General features: G+C 35.5%; 1 protein-coding gene across 1 annotated transcript in view; it reads left to right on the top strand.

The window, feature by feature from the left end:
- Positions 1–16,203, top strand: part of LOC148945465 (dynein axonemal heavy chain 5-like) — a 137,597-nt gene that overhangs the window by 108,983 nt on the left and 12,411 nt on the right. The window contains exon 8 of the mRNA XM_089099053.1: positions 3,296–3,497. Coding sequence (XP_088955179.1) covers positions 3,296–3,497 — 202 coding nt within the window. The remainder of the gene's footprint in view (positions 1–3,295; positions 3,498–16,203) is intronic.

The following is a 16,203-nucleotide window of genomic DNA, read 5'->3' on the forward strand; positions in this document are numbered from 1 at the left end:
ATGTATGGCAGGTTGTCATCCGTGCCACAGAAATATTGATAACCGAGTCAAATAACCGAGTCAACTAAATCATGAACCGAGGAACGCTCAACCCGGGCAAAAAGTAAAGTTCTTTTGGTGCAAAATCCCTGTACCTTCCAAAAACTAGGACTCAATTAGCACTTTACTGAAAAAAATATAAGGGATCTTGCGTCCGTGCCCCCAATGGGTCAAATAGTTATAACATAGGGATTACTTTGATTAGTATTTTGATTATAACATTTGATGATTATTCATACATTTTTTCATAGTTTAAAAAAAAATAGAGTTGTGAAAAAGTCAAACTTTAGCGTAAAGAGCGAGGCGTTAAGAAGGGGACAGCCCCTTTCATATACGGAATAATTTCTGTTCATTTTAAGTTTTAATGTCGCTCCTTACTTTAAGTTAAAAAAACTTGTTTTATTTTATTTAATTTTTGAACGTTTTTGAATAAATGCAGGTTTTGATCTTGGCCCACCGTACATGAATAATTAAAACAAAATTTTCATAATAATTAACTTTTATTTGGTTAAATAACCAATACTATATATTAGCATTGGGTAAAGTTCATAACTTTCAGCCCTGTCCCCGGGAACTTCGGGGGATTAAGTCATCCTAAGAGACGTACTTATAATATTTTCGAACATGCTGAACAAAATGGCTATCTAAAAATTTTGATCAGGTGACTTTGGGAAAAGAATGAGCGTGTGAGGGGGCCCAGTTGCCCTCCATTTTTTTGGTCACTTAAAAAGAGCACTAGAAATTTTACTTTCCATTCCATTGAGCCCTACCACTATATTCTAGGACCACTGGGTCGATACGATCACCCCTGGGAAAAAAAGCAAAAAAACAAATAAACACGCATCCGTGATATTTCTTCTGGCAAAAAATGCAAAATTCCAATAGATAGGAGCTTGAAACCTCTACAATAGGGTTCTCTGATACGCGGAATATGATGGTGTAATTTTCATTAAGGTTCTATAGCTTTTAGGGGGTCTTTCTTCCTTTTTTCGAAAGTCAGCCTTTTTGATGGGTAGGATTAAACTTCATGAAACTTATATATTTGAAATCAGAATTAAAATCTGATTCTTTTGATGTATCTATTTGTATCAAAATATCGTTTTCTAGAGTTTTGGTTACCATTAAACCGGGTGGCTCCTTACTTACAGTGCGTTACCACGAACTGTTTGATAGTCTTTTCAGGGAAAAAGAAAATAACACTTTAAATCTTTTCGTTTTTAAGACTTTATAGTTTGGCCTGCTATTTTTATGGTGGAGAAAAATTTTCAGCACTTTTTAACAACACACGCCGTTTTAAAAATCTGGACACAAATAGTAGGCCTACTGTTTAACTTAGTTTCATACCTCCTTTAGTTGACCTGAAATGGAAAACTTGATACCAGTCGCAAAAAAATCTGTTTACTTCCTTTGATACCTTGGATACACTTACACTATTTTGATTTGGTTAAATTTTAAGATTATTAGTAGCCTCGAAAGTTTGAAAATAATACCCTCAGTCGTTCTTGGGATACTGCTGAGATGCCTTATTGGGAATTAGCACTATCACAGTGCATTTTGATTTAATCTTAAGGCAACATTTAGTTTTTAAACATAATGGGCATATAGGAGGGTGGAAGTAGAAGGGGGATTAGTTGCCCTCCAACCACTTATGACTATTAAAAAGGGATTTTCAATCGAATATGCCCCTTTCGAAATTCCCACGACAACTCCTTTGATACGAAGTTCCCTGGTCTAAAAAACAACAACAGCAAAAAATCTTACTGATCACTTTCGACTATTAAAAAGAGCACTAGCCCTTTGAATTTTAAATCGACTGAGCCCTTTTCTGAAGTTTCTACGACAACGCCTTCTATAAATTCTTATATGCCCCCATGGCATAACTTAAAACCCTTGCCCTTAGGGCTGTGGCGGAGTATACTCCTCAAAAGCATATTTTCTATCTGTAAATAGACTACGCTGAACAAAATGGTTATCTCAAAATTTTTATTTGATGTGTTTAGGGGAAAGATCGGCGTGGGATTGGGGGCTAGTTGCCCTCCAATCACTTTTGACTGTGAAAAAGGGCATTAGCCCTTTGAATTTACAATCGAATGAGGCTATTTTGAAGTTTTTACGACAACGCCTTCTATAAAAACCTTATATGCCCCAAGGGCAAAACTTAAAACCCTTGCCCTGAGGGTTGTGGGGGAGTATCCTCTTCAAAAATATATTCGCTATCTGGAAATTAACTACGCTGAACAAAATGGATATCTCACAATTTGGATTGGATGTCTTTGGGGGAATGATGGGCGTGGGGGGCTAGTTGCCCTCTATTAAATTTCGACTATTAAAAAGGGCACTAGCACTTTGAACTTCCAATCGAATGAGCCTGTTTTGAAGTTTCTACGACAATGCCTTCTATAAAAACCTTATATGCCCCCGGGCATAATTTAAAACCCTTGCCCCGAGGGCTGTGGGGGAGTGTCCTCCTCAAAAACACATTTTCTATCTGGAAATCTACTACGCTGAATAAAATGGCTATCTCAAATTTCGCTTGGATGTGTTTGGGGGAATGATTGGCGTGAGGGGGGGCTAGTTACCCTCCAATCACTTTCGACTATTAAAAAGGGCACTAGAACTCTCGATTTCCAATCAAATGAACCCCTTTTGAAGTCTCTACGACGACCCCTTCTATATGAAGTGCATTGTTTTAAAGAAAAAAAAAATAAACTGTGCATTGTGTCAACATTGATCTTATATGCCCTCAGGGCATAATTTAAAACCCTTGTCCCGAGGGTTTTGGGGGAGTGTCTTCCTCAAAAAGATATTTTCTATCTGGAAATCAACTACGCTGAACAAAGTGGCTATCTCAAAATTTTGATTTGATGTGTTTGGGGGAATGATGGGCGTGGAGGGGGACTAGTTGCCCTCCAATCACTTTCGACTATAAAAAGGGCACTAGCCACTCCAATATCCAATCGAATGAGCCCTTTTCGAAATTTCTACGACAACTCCTTCAATACGAAGTGCCCAGGTATGGAGAAAAAAAAAACCCAAAAGAAAACACATTGTGCCCACATCGTTCTTTACTTAGGCAGAGCTATCGCGCTGCCTATGACAACAAATAAAAAAAGAAAGCCATAAATATACACTGGTTAGCGTTACATAATACATTTCTATCATTTGACCAAAAATTATATATAATTGATAGTTTTTTTTCATTTTGGAGTGGTATTTAAAGGAATTTTAGTCTTATGTTTCTATTTGCTATTTTCAGTTTCAAATGATCTTCTTCGCCGATATAATGCTGCTTTGAAAGATATAACTGATCGTCCATATGACTATTTGGACTTCAGGTTAAAATGTTTTGATCAGCACTTTAGTGAATTTGGAAACAAACTACAAGAAATTCGATCACATATCAGCGACTGTGTTGAGAAAACAATTTCCGAAATTTGGAATACGACAGCTTATGATAGGTATTATTTCTTTAATTCGTTCATTTATGCCCTCTGCGAGTTTTTATTATGTCTTTAGTTAGGTATTAAGTCAAGTATTTTGGACACTAGTCTTAACGCATAAGAAACACAGTGTACCGTGACGGTGGACATTCTTTAACCCCTCATACATTTTTGAACCTATGCGGGATATAGCAAAATACGAAAAATTATACACAATTTAGGAAATCAACATTTTCTTTAGTATTTTGTGTACTGTAGATATAAAGTTTAAAAAGGGAGGGGGAAGATTTAAGATCAAGTTATGTAAAAAGTTTCGTTTATCCCAAAATAGTCTCCAGGTTTTAAGTTGGGGATTTCTTACTTTTTCTTTGCTGTGTACCTTTATCCTTTCTTCAGTGAATTTTAAAACGAATAGGTAATTAACAGGACCAAATATGCTATGTAGGGACACTTTTAAACCTACGCTGTATAAGGCAAAATATAACTTAATTATACAAAATTTAGCAAATATACATTTTGTTTTCAGTATTTTTTGTGTTGTTGATAAAAAAGATAAAACTCTTACAAAGGGAGGGCGGGGCTAAAATAAAGTCTTGTGTACATAAAAATGAGCACAGCTGGCAGCTTTCACGAGTCTTTTCTGAATTCGTCTGATTGGGGAGCCTTGTAACTTGGTGGGTTTTTTTTTTTTTTCGTTGTGCAATTTTTTCCTTCTTTCTTTTTTTTATGGGTTTTAAGACGCTCAGGTAATTAACAGGGTCAAAACTGTTGTGCAGGGACACCTTTGAACCTTTACGGTACATAAGACTAACTTATGAAAAAAGTGAGCAAATAAACTTTTATTTTCTCAGCATTTTGTGTAATGTCGATGGTAAAAGAGATTCAAAAACGGGAAAAATGAAAAGTTATATGTATACAAAACTTGATATACTAGACAGCATCCAAGGGTTTTTTCTTAAACTTTAATCTTAGTTCAGGGAGTATTTGCCCAAAAATGTCCAATGAATCGTGACCGGAAGACTGTTTTCAGCCAGTTATTTGCGGTGGGAAAAGTACAAAAAGTTTGCTGATGGGCTCCACATCTTCTTAAACAAACATTTAAAATAAAAAGTGGCTGCTTGTATGTATTTTATTGTTTGATATTGCCATAACGTTAAATTTAGCTTTAAATTTAAACAAAAAAGAGGAGACACCCCATAATGAGTACTTTAACAGCTTCAACAGCGGAACAGTGCATTAGTACAGAACACTACTTTAACAGCGGAACAGCCGTCAAAATGGAACGCTGGTTACCAACAAGAGGAGAAACCCCGTAAACTTTAACAGCTTTGTAAGATACTGTATCTCCATTTGGAATGGTCTTCCAAGGGAGGTTATCTTTGAAAACCCATTTGTTGATTCCTTTAAAAGAATTTTATTTTTTTTAAGCTGTAGGGAGGGAAACCTAGATAAATGGCTGACAAATGGCGCACCAGCTCCTAAGCTTTAGCAGTCTGGGTCTATATACTTTCCCATAAAAAGGTTAAAACGTTAATTGCTATTCCTTTCGTTGAATGTTATTGAAAACAAACAGTGTTTTCTATATGTGAACCCGCAGCTCTTCAAAGAATTACAAGCATCTCCTATTCCTAAGCAAGGGATATCTTGCCAATCCTCCTAATTGTCTATTCCTAAGCAAGGGATCTATCTTCACAGGTTATTGCTTGATTTGTTTTTTTTGTGAAACCTGGAAAATATTGCTTATTTTGAGCTATTTGACAGGGACAGACGAATTACTGCTGACTTATACAGTGCCACTGTTCCACTTGGTTACTGTGTCATTTGGTTGTAGCAGGGTTGGATGACTTGTTTTGTGATTGAACTAAGATTAAAGTAAAAAGGAATAATAAAAACCCTGATGTCTGCTTGAATAAAATCTTGAACGTGATTGCTGGTTCAAAAAAACGAACGTAAACTAAGCAATTAATAGTATTTACATCTTTGTAAATATATATATATATATATATATATATATATATATATATATATATATATATATATATATATATATATATATATATATATATATATATATATATATATATATATATATATATATATATATATATGATTTAATATTATATTACGAATAAACATAAATTTTGTTTTCATCGAATTGACAGTAAATGTTTAGAAAAAATAAAGATCTTAAGTGTCATAATTGTTACTATATTTGTTGTTTATGCTGAGCAAAACCAAAATGTTTGATACTTTTTGTGTTTAAAAGCAAAGAAGACAAATAAAATAAGCAAGATGGGAAGCTATCTCATTATATACGATAATTTCTAGCCTTGAAACGAATAGATTCACATCTATTAATAAGCGAATTTCTACAGGCCATTATCGAGTTTATCCTATTATTGATGAAAATACCTCTAGCTTTAGATAAGTTTTATCATTATTTATTCCTTTTTTAGAATATTTATATAAATTCACCACTTAATGATTATTCATCCTTGTGACACACGATACCATTCTTTCTCCTGAAATATTCTTCACTTAACTGAGAAACTTCTAAAAACAAAAAATCAAACAATTAATTCATTCGTTTCAGCTTGTATTTGACTAGAGCAGCTAACTATTCCCAAATTTTACCCTGAAGTTTTCTTCCTATAAATAGCACTAAGCTCTTAAGTAGAAATGAGAAGAAAAAATTGTACAAGAATAAAATTATAACGTTTTAAAAAGAATATTTTCCACGTATATTTATTTAGTAGTGAATTTGTTTTAATAGGAAGAAAATTTTTTGATTCAACAAAATTTCATCCTTATTATAAAACGCATACGAAAACCCCTAATTCTACTGCAGAGTACAAAACTATTTTAGTGCCCCTTTTCTGCGATAATAATGAACTTGACAATGGACTTTGACAGTATTGACACCATTTTTCTTGAGGTTAAAACGATAAGAATGAAATGAACTGAAAATGAATAGTGGAACAATTCCCTTGGAAGGAAATCTAAATTATATAGCTTAATAAAAAGCCGCTACTGGCCTTTTCCTTGAGGTTTTAATATAACATAATGATTTCGCACAGTGTTGACATGATTTTCTTGAAGCCTGAGCGGTAAGGGTAAAATAAGGTGAAAATAAATAGTGGTTAAAAAGCAAGATGCTAAAACATTCAGTATGGTGTTTAAGAAATGCTGAAATTGAATCCCTACTCAACTTAGTTTGTTGAAGAAATGTAGACGAATCTTTTGTTGAAAAACTGCCATCCTTGCAATTACAAAAATCAAAATTTTACAGAAAAATAAAAATCATTCTAATGCACTTTTCTTGGTGCTACAGAGAAACTGAAAATGATTCGTAATAGTGTTGATATTGTTTTTCTCGATGCCTAAATAATGGCATCGTTTAAATAAGCTGAAATAAGCTGAATTAAATAAGCTGAAATAAGCTGAAAAAAATAAGCTGAAATAAGCTGAAAAAAAAATAAGCTGAAAAAGAAATAGTGGCAAAAAAGTAAGGTGTCAAAATGTACAACATAGAGCTTAAGAAATACTGATTTTTTTTTTTCCACTGATCTAACTTAGGTAACTGAAAGCATATAAACAAATTTTTGATTTAAAGAACTTCCAATCGTTACGATAAAGGGTAATACGAAAAGCTAAATTCATAGCAGAGTAAAAGTCATTTTAATGGCCTTTTTCTTGAGATTTCTTGAGATTATAGTGAAGCTAATAATTGGTTTTAATTAGTGTTGACATTATTTTTCTTGCGGGCTAAACGGTAAACGTTAAATAATCTGAAAATAAATAATAGAAAAAAAATAAAATGTCAATGAATATAGGGCGGAGCTTAAAAAGTGCTTAATTTTTTCTAAAACTAGCGTAATAACTTGAAGAAATTTAGATAAGTTGATTCAAATAATCTGTTCAGTAGACGATGTGACACAAGAATCAAGATAAGTATTTTTGGCCATTATCGAGAAGATCGACGATGCTATGTGATTCTTAATAGGATTCTTAAGCATCTAAAAAGTAAAAAATGTAACGTACTTTGTAAAATTCCAATGAAACCTCTCAAGCATTGCCAACGCTCTGAAATAAATTGTAACAGTTTTCTGGCTGAAATTGTACCATACAAGGTTAATTTGTACCATCTTAACTGCAGGTTAAAATTTGCCGAAGCAAAAAGAACATTTTGATAATCTGAAACTTGAACAGATATCCATTACAGAAATGGGCAAATAAAACCACAATTTACCGAAAAATTTGTATCATACCAAAAAATTTCCAAATGTACCAGATAGTACAAGGACCTAAATATTACGCCAAAATTGATACAATTATATCGCGTTGGCAGCGCTGAAATACTCCCAGAAGTTCTCATTCAAGAAGTAAAATTTTTTCTTCCTTTTTTTTGCAATCCCAGCATCGAACTATTCAAAATATGTTTTGTGCGTGTTTGGATGTATCTCTTTAATTCTTAATTCTTTAATATTATTATTTTTCTTAAGCATCATTGCAGTAACATCTCAGACACCCTGCTTTATGCCTAGGTCATAAAACAGTTCGTGGTAACGAACTGTAAGTAAGGAGCGAACCGGCTCAATGGTAACCGAAACTCTAAATAACGGAATTTTGATACCAATAGATACATCAAAAGAATCAAATTTTAATTTTGATTTCAAAAATATAAGTTTCATCAAGTTTAATTTTACCCATAAAAAGTTACGTGCCTGAGAAAATTTGGCTAATTTTCGAAAAAAGGGGGAAAGACCCCCTAAAAATTATAGAATCCTAATGAAAATCACATCATCATATTCAGCGTATCAGAGAACCCTACTGTGGCGGTTTAAAGCTTCTATCTACAAAAATATGGTATTTTGCATTTTTTGCAAGAAGATAGATCATGGGTACGTGTTTATTTGTTTGTTTTTTGTTTTTTTTTTCTTTTCCCCAGGGGTAATCGTATTGACCCAATGGTCCTAGATTATCGTAGGAGGGCTCATTGGAACGGAAATTAAAAATTCTAGTGTCCTTTTTAAGTGACAAAAAAAAATGGAGGACAACTAGGCCCCCTCCCACACTCATTTTTTCTCAAAGTCACCCAATTAAAATTTTGAGATAGCCATTTTGTTCAGCATAGTCGAAAATTTAATAACTATGTCTTTTACGATGACTTAATCCCCCAAAGTTCCAAGGGGAGGGGCTGCAAGTTATGAGCTTTGCCCATTGTTTACGCACTGTATTGGTTATTGGGAAGTATGCAGACATTTTCAGGAAGGATTTTTTTCTGGTGGGGGGAGGGCTGGAGGAGGAGGATACTCTGGAGAATCTTTCCTTGGAGGATGTTTCTTTGGGGTAAGGGATATTTCTATGAAGGGGGCGCCGGATTTCAAGCATTATTTAAAAAACAACCAGAAATTAAATTTAAAAAAAACAAGTTTTTTCAACTGAAAGTGAGAAGCAACATTAGAACATAAAACGAACAGAAATTATTACGTATATGATGGGGTTCCCCCTAAGTCAATACCTCGCTCTTTACTCTACAGTTTTTTTAGTGCTTTCAAAAGAGCTATCTATTCTAATTAAACGGCCTTTGTGATTCAGGGTTTTGTGAATTAAAATTTTTTTTAACTTTTAACGTAAAGAGCGTGGTATTGACTAAGGGGAGAACCCCCTCATATACGTAATAACATATACGTAATAAAAAAAAACAATAAAAAAAAACAAGCGATACGGCTCAATTGTAATAGAAACTTTTAAAAACAGAAGTTTGATGTCAATTTTATGTATCAAAATAATGGGCTTATAATGCTGATTCTAAATATATAAATTTTATTAAGTTTAGTATTACTCATCAAAGGCTACGAGCCTGAGAAAATTTACCTGATTTTTTAAAGAGGGGGAAACATCCCTCACAAGTGAAAGAATTTTAATGAAAATCACACCGTCAGATTCAGCGAATCAAAAAACCCTATTACATAGGTTTCAAGCTCATATCTGCAAAAATCAGCAACTTCGTATTTTTTGCCAGAAGAAAAATATACGAATATAGAAGTTCGTTACGTAAGTTAATTATTAATTTACGTCAGAACCAAATTTAGAGACAGCCATTTAGCAAAAGAAAAGTAAAATTTTTATGCAAATTTTGTTTACTTATTCAATGACGGTGAGCCAAAATAAAAGCTGCATTCACTAAAAAACGATCAGAAGTTAAATAAAAAAAACAAGTTTTTTAAACTGAAAGTAAGGAGTGACATTAAAACTTAAAACGAACAGAAATCATCCCGTATATGAAAGCGGCTGTCCCCTCCTAAACGCCTCGCTCTTTACGCTAAAGTTTGACTCTGTCTCACAACTTTATTTTTTAAAACAATAAATTACTTTAGCGTAAAGAGCGAGGCATTGAGGAGGAGACAGCCCCTTTTATATACGGAATAATTTCTGTTTGTTTTAAGTTTTAATGTCGCTCCTTACTTTCAGTTTAAAAAAGTTGTTCTTTTTATTTAATTGCTAATAAGGGTGGATTCTTCAAAAAGTATTTTGTGGCTGGGGTTTTCAAATACATGGCTGCTTAAAGCAGAATCATAGGCACCGCAATAGCGCTGCCTAAGTAAAGAACAATGTTGGCACAATGTATTATTTTTTTTTTGGGGGGGGGGTCTTAGAGCAGGGCACTTCGTATCGAAGGAGTTGTCGTAGAAACTTTGAAAAGGGCTCATTCGATTGGTAATTGTAGTGGCCTGTGCCCTTTTTAATAGTCGAAAGTGATTGGAAGGTAACTAAAACCCCTTCCACGCCCACCATTTCCCCGACCACATCAAATCAAAATTTTGAGATTGCTGTTTTGTTCATTGTAATTGATTTCAAAATAGAAATTATGTTTTTGAGCAGGAAACTCTCCCACAGTCCTCAGGGCAAGGGTTTTAAGTTATGCCCTGGGGGCATACATACATACATACATGTGTGTCTTTAAAAACCAGTGGCCATATACACAAAAACAAATAAATAAAAAACAATAAGGAAAGAACAATAACACTCAAAAAATTTAAATTACAGGTTCTTTCCGCGCCATCAGACTATTCTCTATAAAACAGCCCAACGCAATAATTAGGTCCCTCGAAGTAGTCCCCAAAACACCCGGGAGCAGCGGTAAATCCCCATGAAAAAATATATCCCTAAAATTCGCCGAACTTTGGCATCTACTCAGAAAATGGTCTATCCCATCCCCAAACTCCCTACAGACGGGGCAGGCACGCCTACTTCCCGAGCCATCCTCATCATAAGACTCCCAGTAGCCTTTACGCAGTGGTATGCAATTCGCCCGTGCCTGCAACCAATACTTAAGGATTCTCAACGGTAGGTTCATCTTCAAATGAAACTCCTCCCCATACACATCTTTAATCTATGAATAAAAATGCAGGCTACTAGACTTTTCCAGACCCGTTAGCCAAACCTGAATCTCTTGGTCCCGAAGGCGCGATGCAAACTTACCGAGGAAATCTTCAGGTTTACCGAGAGGACCCTGCCCCTCATTCCATGCCCATGATAAACAAGCATTATCCAACGGTGCTTTAACTTGTTTTGGCCATGCTGCCTTTTTGGTAAAACTCAACATCTCTGTGTAGGCCGCTTTCGCCAAGCGGTATATCAGGTAAGCCCGTAACCTGTAACCAAAACTTAATCATTTGTATAGTCCTCATATGACGTATATCCTACAAACCCGAATCACCCTTTAGGACCAAACTACTAAAATTATTTTGGAGGCCTATAACTTTTAAAATACATAAACAGCAGAGATTCCAGTCTGTTTTACCGTAGTAGTCCCCCACAAATCGCATCCATAATGGGTAACAGGTAGGACTTTAGTCATAAAAAGGTACTTGTGCATCTTCATATTTTTGCTTCCCATGATATGTTTTTGTCGAAGTAGAGCACAAACAGCTGCCTTACCACGTGAAATCATCAATTTAATGTACTCGGTCCAATTTCCATCTGCTGCGACCATGAATCCCAGATATTTATACTTTGGGGTCACTTTTATTGCCTCGTCGTTATAAGTAAAGGAATAATCCTGAGGTCCATTGGGCTTCCTACTTTGGAAGATGACAATCTCTGTCTTAGACAATCTCTGACAATCTCTGCGTCCAGCTTCAACTTCTTCGATTCTAGGTAAGATTCAGTTAAATTCAGAAGAGTTTGGAGTTCCTCGGCTGATTAAGGTTTTTTATAAGTTTTTTTTTTTTTATAGAAAGCGTTGTCGTAGTCGAAAGTGATTTGAGGTTAACTAATCACCCTCTCATGTCCACCTTTTCCCCAAACACATCCAATCAAAATTTTTAGATAGCCAAGTTCAACGTAGTTAAAAGTTTTAGAAGTTAGGTCTCTGAGAATGATAACCCCCTCACAGCCCTCGGGGCAAGGGTTGTAAATTATGCTCTGAGGGCATATAAGGTTTTTATAGACAGTGATGCTGTCGAAACTTCAAAAAGGGCTCATTCGATTAGAAATTAGAAGGGCCTGTGCCCTTTTTAATAGTCGAAAGTGATTGGAGGACAACTAACACCCCTCTCACTCCCACCATTTCCCCAAACAAATCCAATCAAAACCTTTATGCCTCCCGAAGGCCAGAAGATAATTTGCACTTTACTGAAAAAAAATACAAATGAATGTGCATTGTCAGTTTAATATACATATACTGATATTTAGTAATCATAATGTTAATATTATTTGATTTGTTAAAGTTATAAAAGTAAAAACATTTGTATTTTTTCAGTAAAGCGCAAATTATGTTCTGCCCTTGGGAAGACATAGGGGTTTTGAGCCCTACTTAGGTTAATTTCTGCTCGTTTTGAGTTTGACTCGGTTATTTATTGTAATTTCTCTTCGTTTTTGGTTTGATTTTTTTTTATCGATGCTGATTTGTGATATTTTCACGCTTGGTAGATTATTTTATTTTATTTTTGCTCATTTTTAGTTTAATGGAGTTCTTTACTTTTCTTTGAAAAACTTAATTTGTGGAAATTTTTTTTTAATTAATCAAAAAAAACATTAGCAGTAATAGAATTTATAGCTTTGGTGGTATCATTGTTATGTTGTTGTAGGCGTTTCTCTAAATTTTGGTGAGTTCTAACTATATAGTATTTGCCACAGTCGCATGGTATTTGATCTCAAAAATTTATTCTCAAGAAAATCATACATATGTAATTCGGTAGATTTAATCGAAAAACTCAAAAGCGTAAGTATCTCAGAAAACACAGTAGTAAGTAGTTTTGACATTGTTCCTATGTATACAAACATTGATGTGGCAGTATCTGAGTAATTATTAAAAAAATTAAAGAAAATTATCATTTAATAGAAGTTTCAACAACATGAATAGACTGCGAGGTCTTCATGTCCTTGGTTATAGTCTGTAACAAGTATTCAATGCATTTCCAGCTCCGTAATCCTTTTCATCAGCAAATAAAGGGTCTGCCAATGGGAGTACCTCTCTCCGGGTTACTAGCCAGTATTTCTGTGGAACATCTTGAAAATTGGGCGTTAAATACATAATTCTTGAAGCATATCTATTGGGGACGTTACATGGATGACGTAATATCACTTTAAAATTATGGGGAAAAAGAACTTAGGTTTTCTTAGATCAGTTTAATACACATGATAGAAATTTACAGTTTTACCTTAGAATTGAAATTGCAAATAAAATATCATTCCTAGATGTGTTCATTATTCGTAGCATAGATAAACTCAATTTTACTATTTACAGAAAAACAACAAAAAACAAAATATATCTTCATTTTAAACCAAACCATCCCCCACAAGTTAAAAGAGCTGTCTTAATATCTTTCGGCAGTCGTGCCTTAAACATTTGTTCTGATTCATCACAACAGAACTATTCTTTATCAGGGACATACGTTTTGGAAATGGGTCCCCCATTTTACTTATTAATAATACAATTAACCGTAGAGTGAAAAACACTCCCGTAAAATCGATGGTAGTTTACCATGTGAGAATCCCGAAAAGCCCTCAAATACAATCCACCTCCCATACATCCCAAAAATCACTACGAATTTTAAATAAATTTGCATATAAAATAATCTGTATGTAGAATTTACTAATAATTTCAAAACCCTGAATTTCCTAAACTCTGGTAAAGATAAAACCCCAGTTACTCACCAAAGACATGTCTATCAAATACCATGCGACTGTGGCGAATACTATATAGGTAGAACTCACCAGAATTTATAGAAACGGCTACAACGGCATAAAGATGATATCAACAAATCTCTAAACTTTAATATTGCCAATGTTTCTTTTGATTCTACTTTAAGCAGCGATGTAATTGTCAACTCCAGCCACAAAATACTTTTTGAAGAATCTGCCCTTATTAGCAATGAGCTAGGAACAAAACAGGTTGTTCGAGAAACGATTGAAATCAGACTTAATATTAATAATAATATTTCCTTAAATAGGGACTTAGGGGAATATTCACTAAATGCTCTATACAATGTTAAATAAAAACAATCTTAAAAAATATATTAAAAATCAATAGACATTAACCCAGAACCAGTTGTAAAAAGAAATTTTAAGTTAGCTGCCAAAAAGTCAAGATTAGCAATAAAAGCATGCTTTTAATTATTTTTCTTTCATTTCAATGAATTACCTTGTTTCACCAAGGCATCATTGGGTAGGCACCGGAGGATTCCGACCCCCCAGTCAGGGATTGGCGTCGCTGCCCCTAGCCGAGCCGAAGAAACCAGTTGGGCAGCGGCCTAGCTAGTCGCTCTCGTGGAAAAAGAATATGCTAAAGAAACGTCAGTGAAAGGCCTCGGATCACATCCCAATATGATGAAGACCCATGCATGCCCCTTGACCAGATTTCTCAACTTGAATAAACCAGTACGAATTGGATTTTGGAACGTAAGGACCATGTCGGCCCTTTCAAAAACTGAACAAGTTCTACAAGAGTGTAAAAACTTTCGGCTAGACATCCTCACAGTGACCGAAGCACGATGGAAAGGCTGCGGAGAAAAGAAGCTCAAATCAATAAACAGCAACACAACTTATACAGTTCTTTACAGCGGAAAAGTAGACAGACATGCAGCTTGAGTCACAGCTATATTGAACGCTAATGCAGTAAAATCTCCCTGCTCATGGAAGCCGATTAACGTGAGAATCCTGTATACACGATTTGCATCTAAATATGCAAAGCTGTCGCTAGTCATCTGCTATGCACCAACAAATGATGCCGATGAAGCCTCTAAAGACGATTTTTATGAAACCCTCCAGTCCGTCCTAGACTCCATCCCTCTTCATGACGTTGCTTGCTTGGCAGGCTGCCTAAATGCAAAAATTAGTCAGGACAGATCTTATTGCTCCGAGGTGTTGGGACATCACGGGCTTGGAACTATCAACGAAAATGGTGCAAGGCTAGTCAGCTTTACCATGTTAAACGACCTGTTGATAGGAGGTACATTATTCGAGCACAAAGATATCCATAAGTATACATGGACATCCCCAGACAAAACTATGAAACATCCGATCGACCACTTTCTGATCTGACGACGGTGGAGAACTAGTCTGAAATACGTGAGGAGTCACAGAAGTGTGGATCTCGGGTCGGACAATGAACTTTTTGTAGCAACACTCAAGTTGAGACTCCGCTCCAACAGACCTTGACAACCAACAAAATTACCCAGAAACTTTGACGGGGAGAAGCTCAGAGACAAGGATGTTAGAAGACAATTCAGCATTAAACTCTCGAACAGATCTGAGGCACTTGCTTATATACCACAAGACGTAAAAAATGCTTGGAAGACTATACAACAGAACTACAGAGACACTTTTGAAGAAGTTCTTGGCTTTAAAAAGTCAATAAGGAAACAGTGGATATCCCAGAAGACATGGAACTTGATTGAAGACTGCAAGAAAATAAAACAGATCACACTCAGTAATGACCCTCTGTTAATGCCATGAAAGACATAGCGTATAAAGAAGTGGACAGAGAAGTGAAGAAAAGTGCTAGATCAGACAAGCGACAGCACCTCAATGAGAAAGCAAGAATGGCAGAAGAAGCAGCGCGACGTACTGACACGAGAGCTGTGTACCGCCTAACTAAAGAAATCGTTGGGAAGACCAACGTACAAGATGGACCAGTAAAAGAAGAAAACGGAAGACTGCTAACCGGTCCAGATGACCAGAAAAATAGATGGGTGGATTACTTTGAAAGCCTTCTAAACCACCCGTCCCCTTCTGTTCCACAAAATATTGCGGACAGCCCATTTTTGGATCTCCTCATTAATGAAGACGAGATAACGGCGGATGAGATCCTTTCAGCCTTGAATAAGCTAAAAAATGGAAAATCTCTGGGTAGTGACCGTATATCTGGAGAACTGGTCAAGTCATCGATCCGCAGGTCCCTTTCGGTGTGGCTAGTCTTCTTTTCCCTCCTCTGGCAAAAAGAAAAAGTCCCCAAAGACTGGAGAGCAGGAACCATCATTAAATTGTTCAAAAAAAGGAGACACGACAGTCTGTGGCACTTACAGAGGCGTCAAACTCCTCTCGATACCCGGAAAACTCGTCTACATAGTCATCCTGACAAGACTTCAAGATGCCTTAGACCCGCATTTACGCGAGGAGTAATATGGTTTCTGACCAAAAAGATCTTGCGGATATCTAATATTCACACTGCGCACCATGCTTGAAGAATCAAACGAGTGGAGACAACTTCTATATC

This window comes from Artemia sp. Qi Xiang Cuo, chromosome 13 (genome assembly GCF_049724085.1).
Source record: "Artemia sp. Qi Xiang Cuo chromosome 13, ASM4972408v1, whole genome shotgun sequence".
Lineage (NCBI taxonomy): Eukaryota > Metazoa > Arthropoda > Branchiopoda > Anostraca > Artemiidae > Artemia > Artemia sp. Qi Xiang Cuo.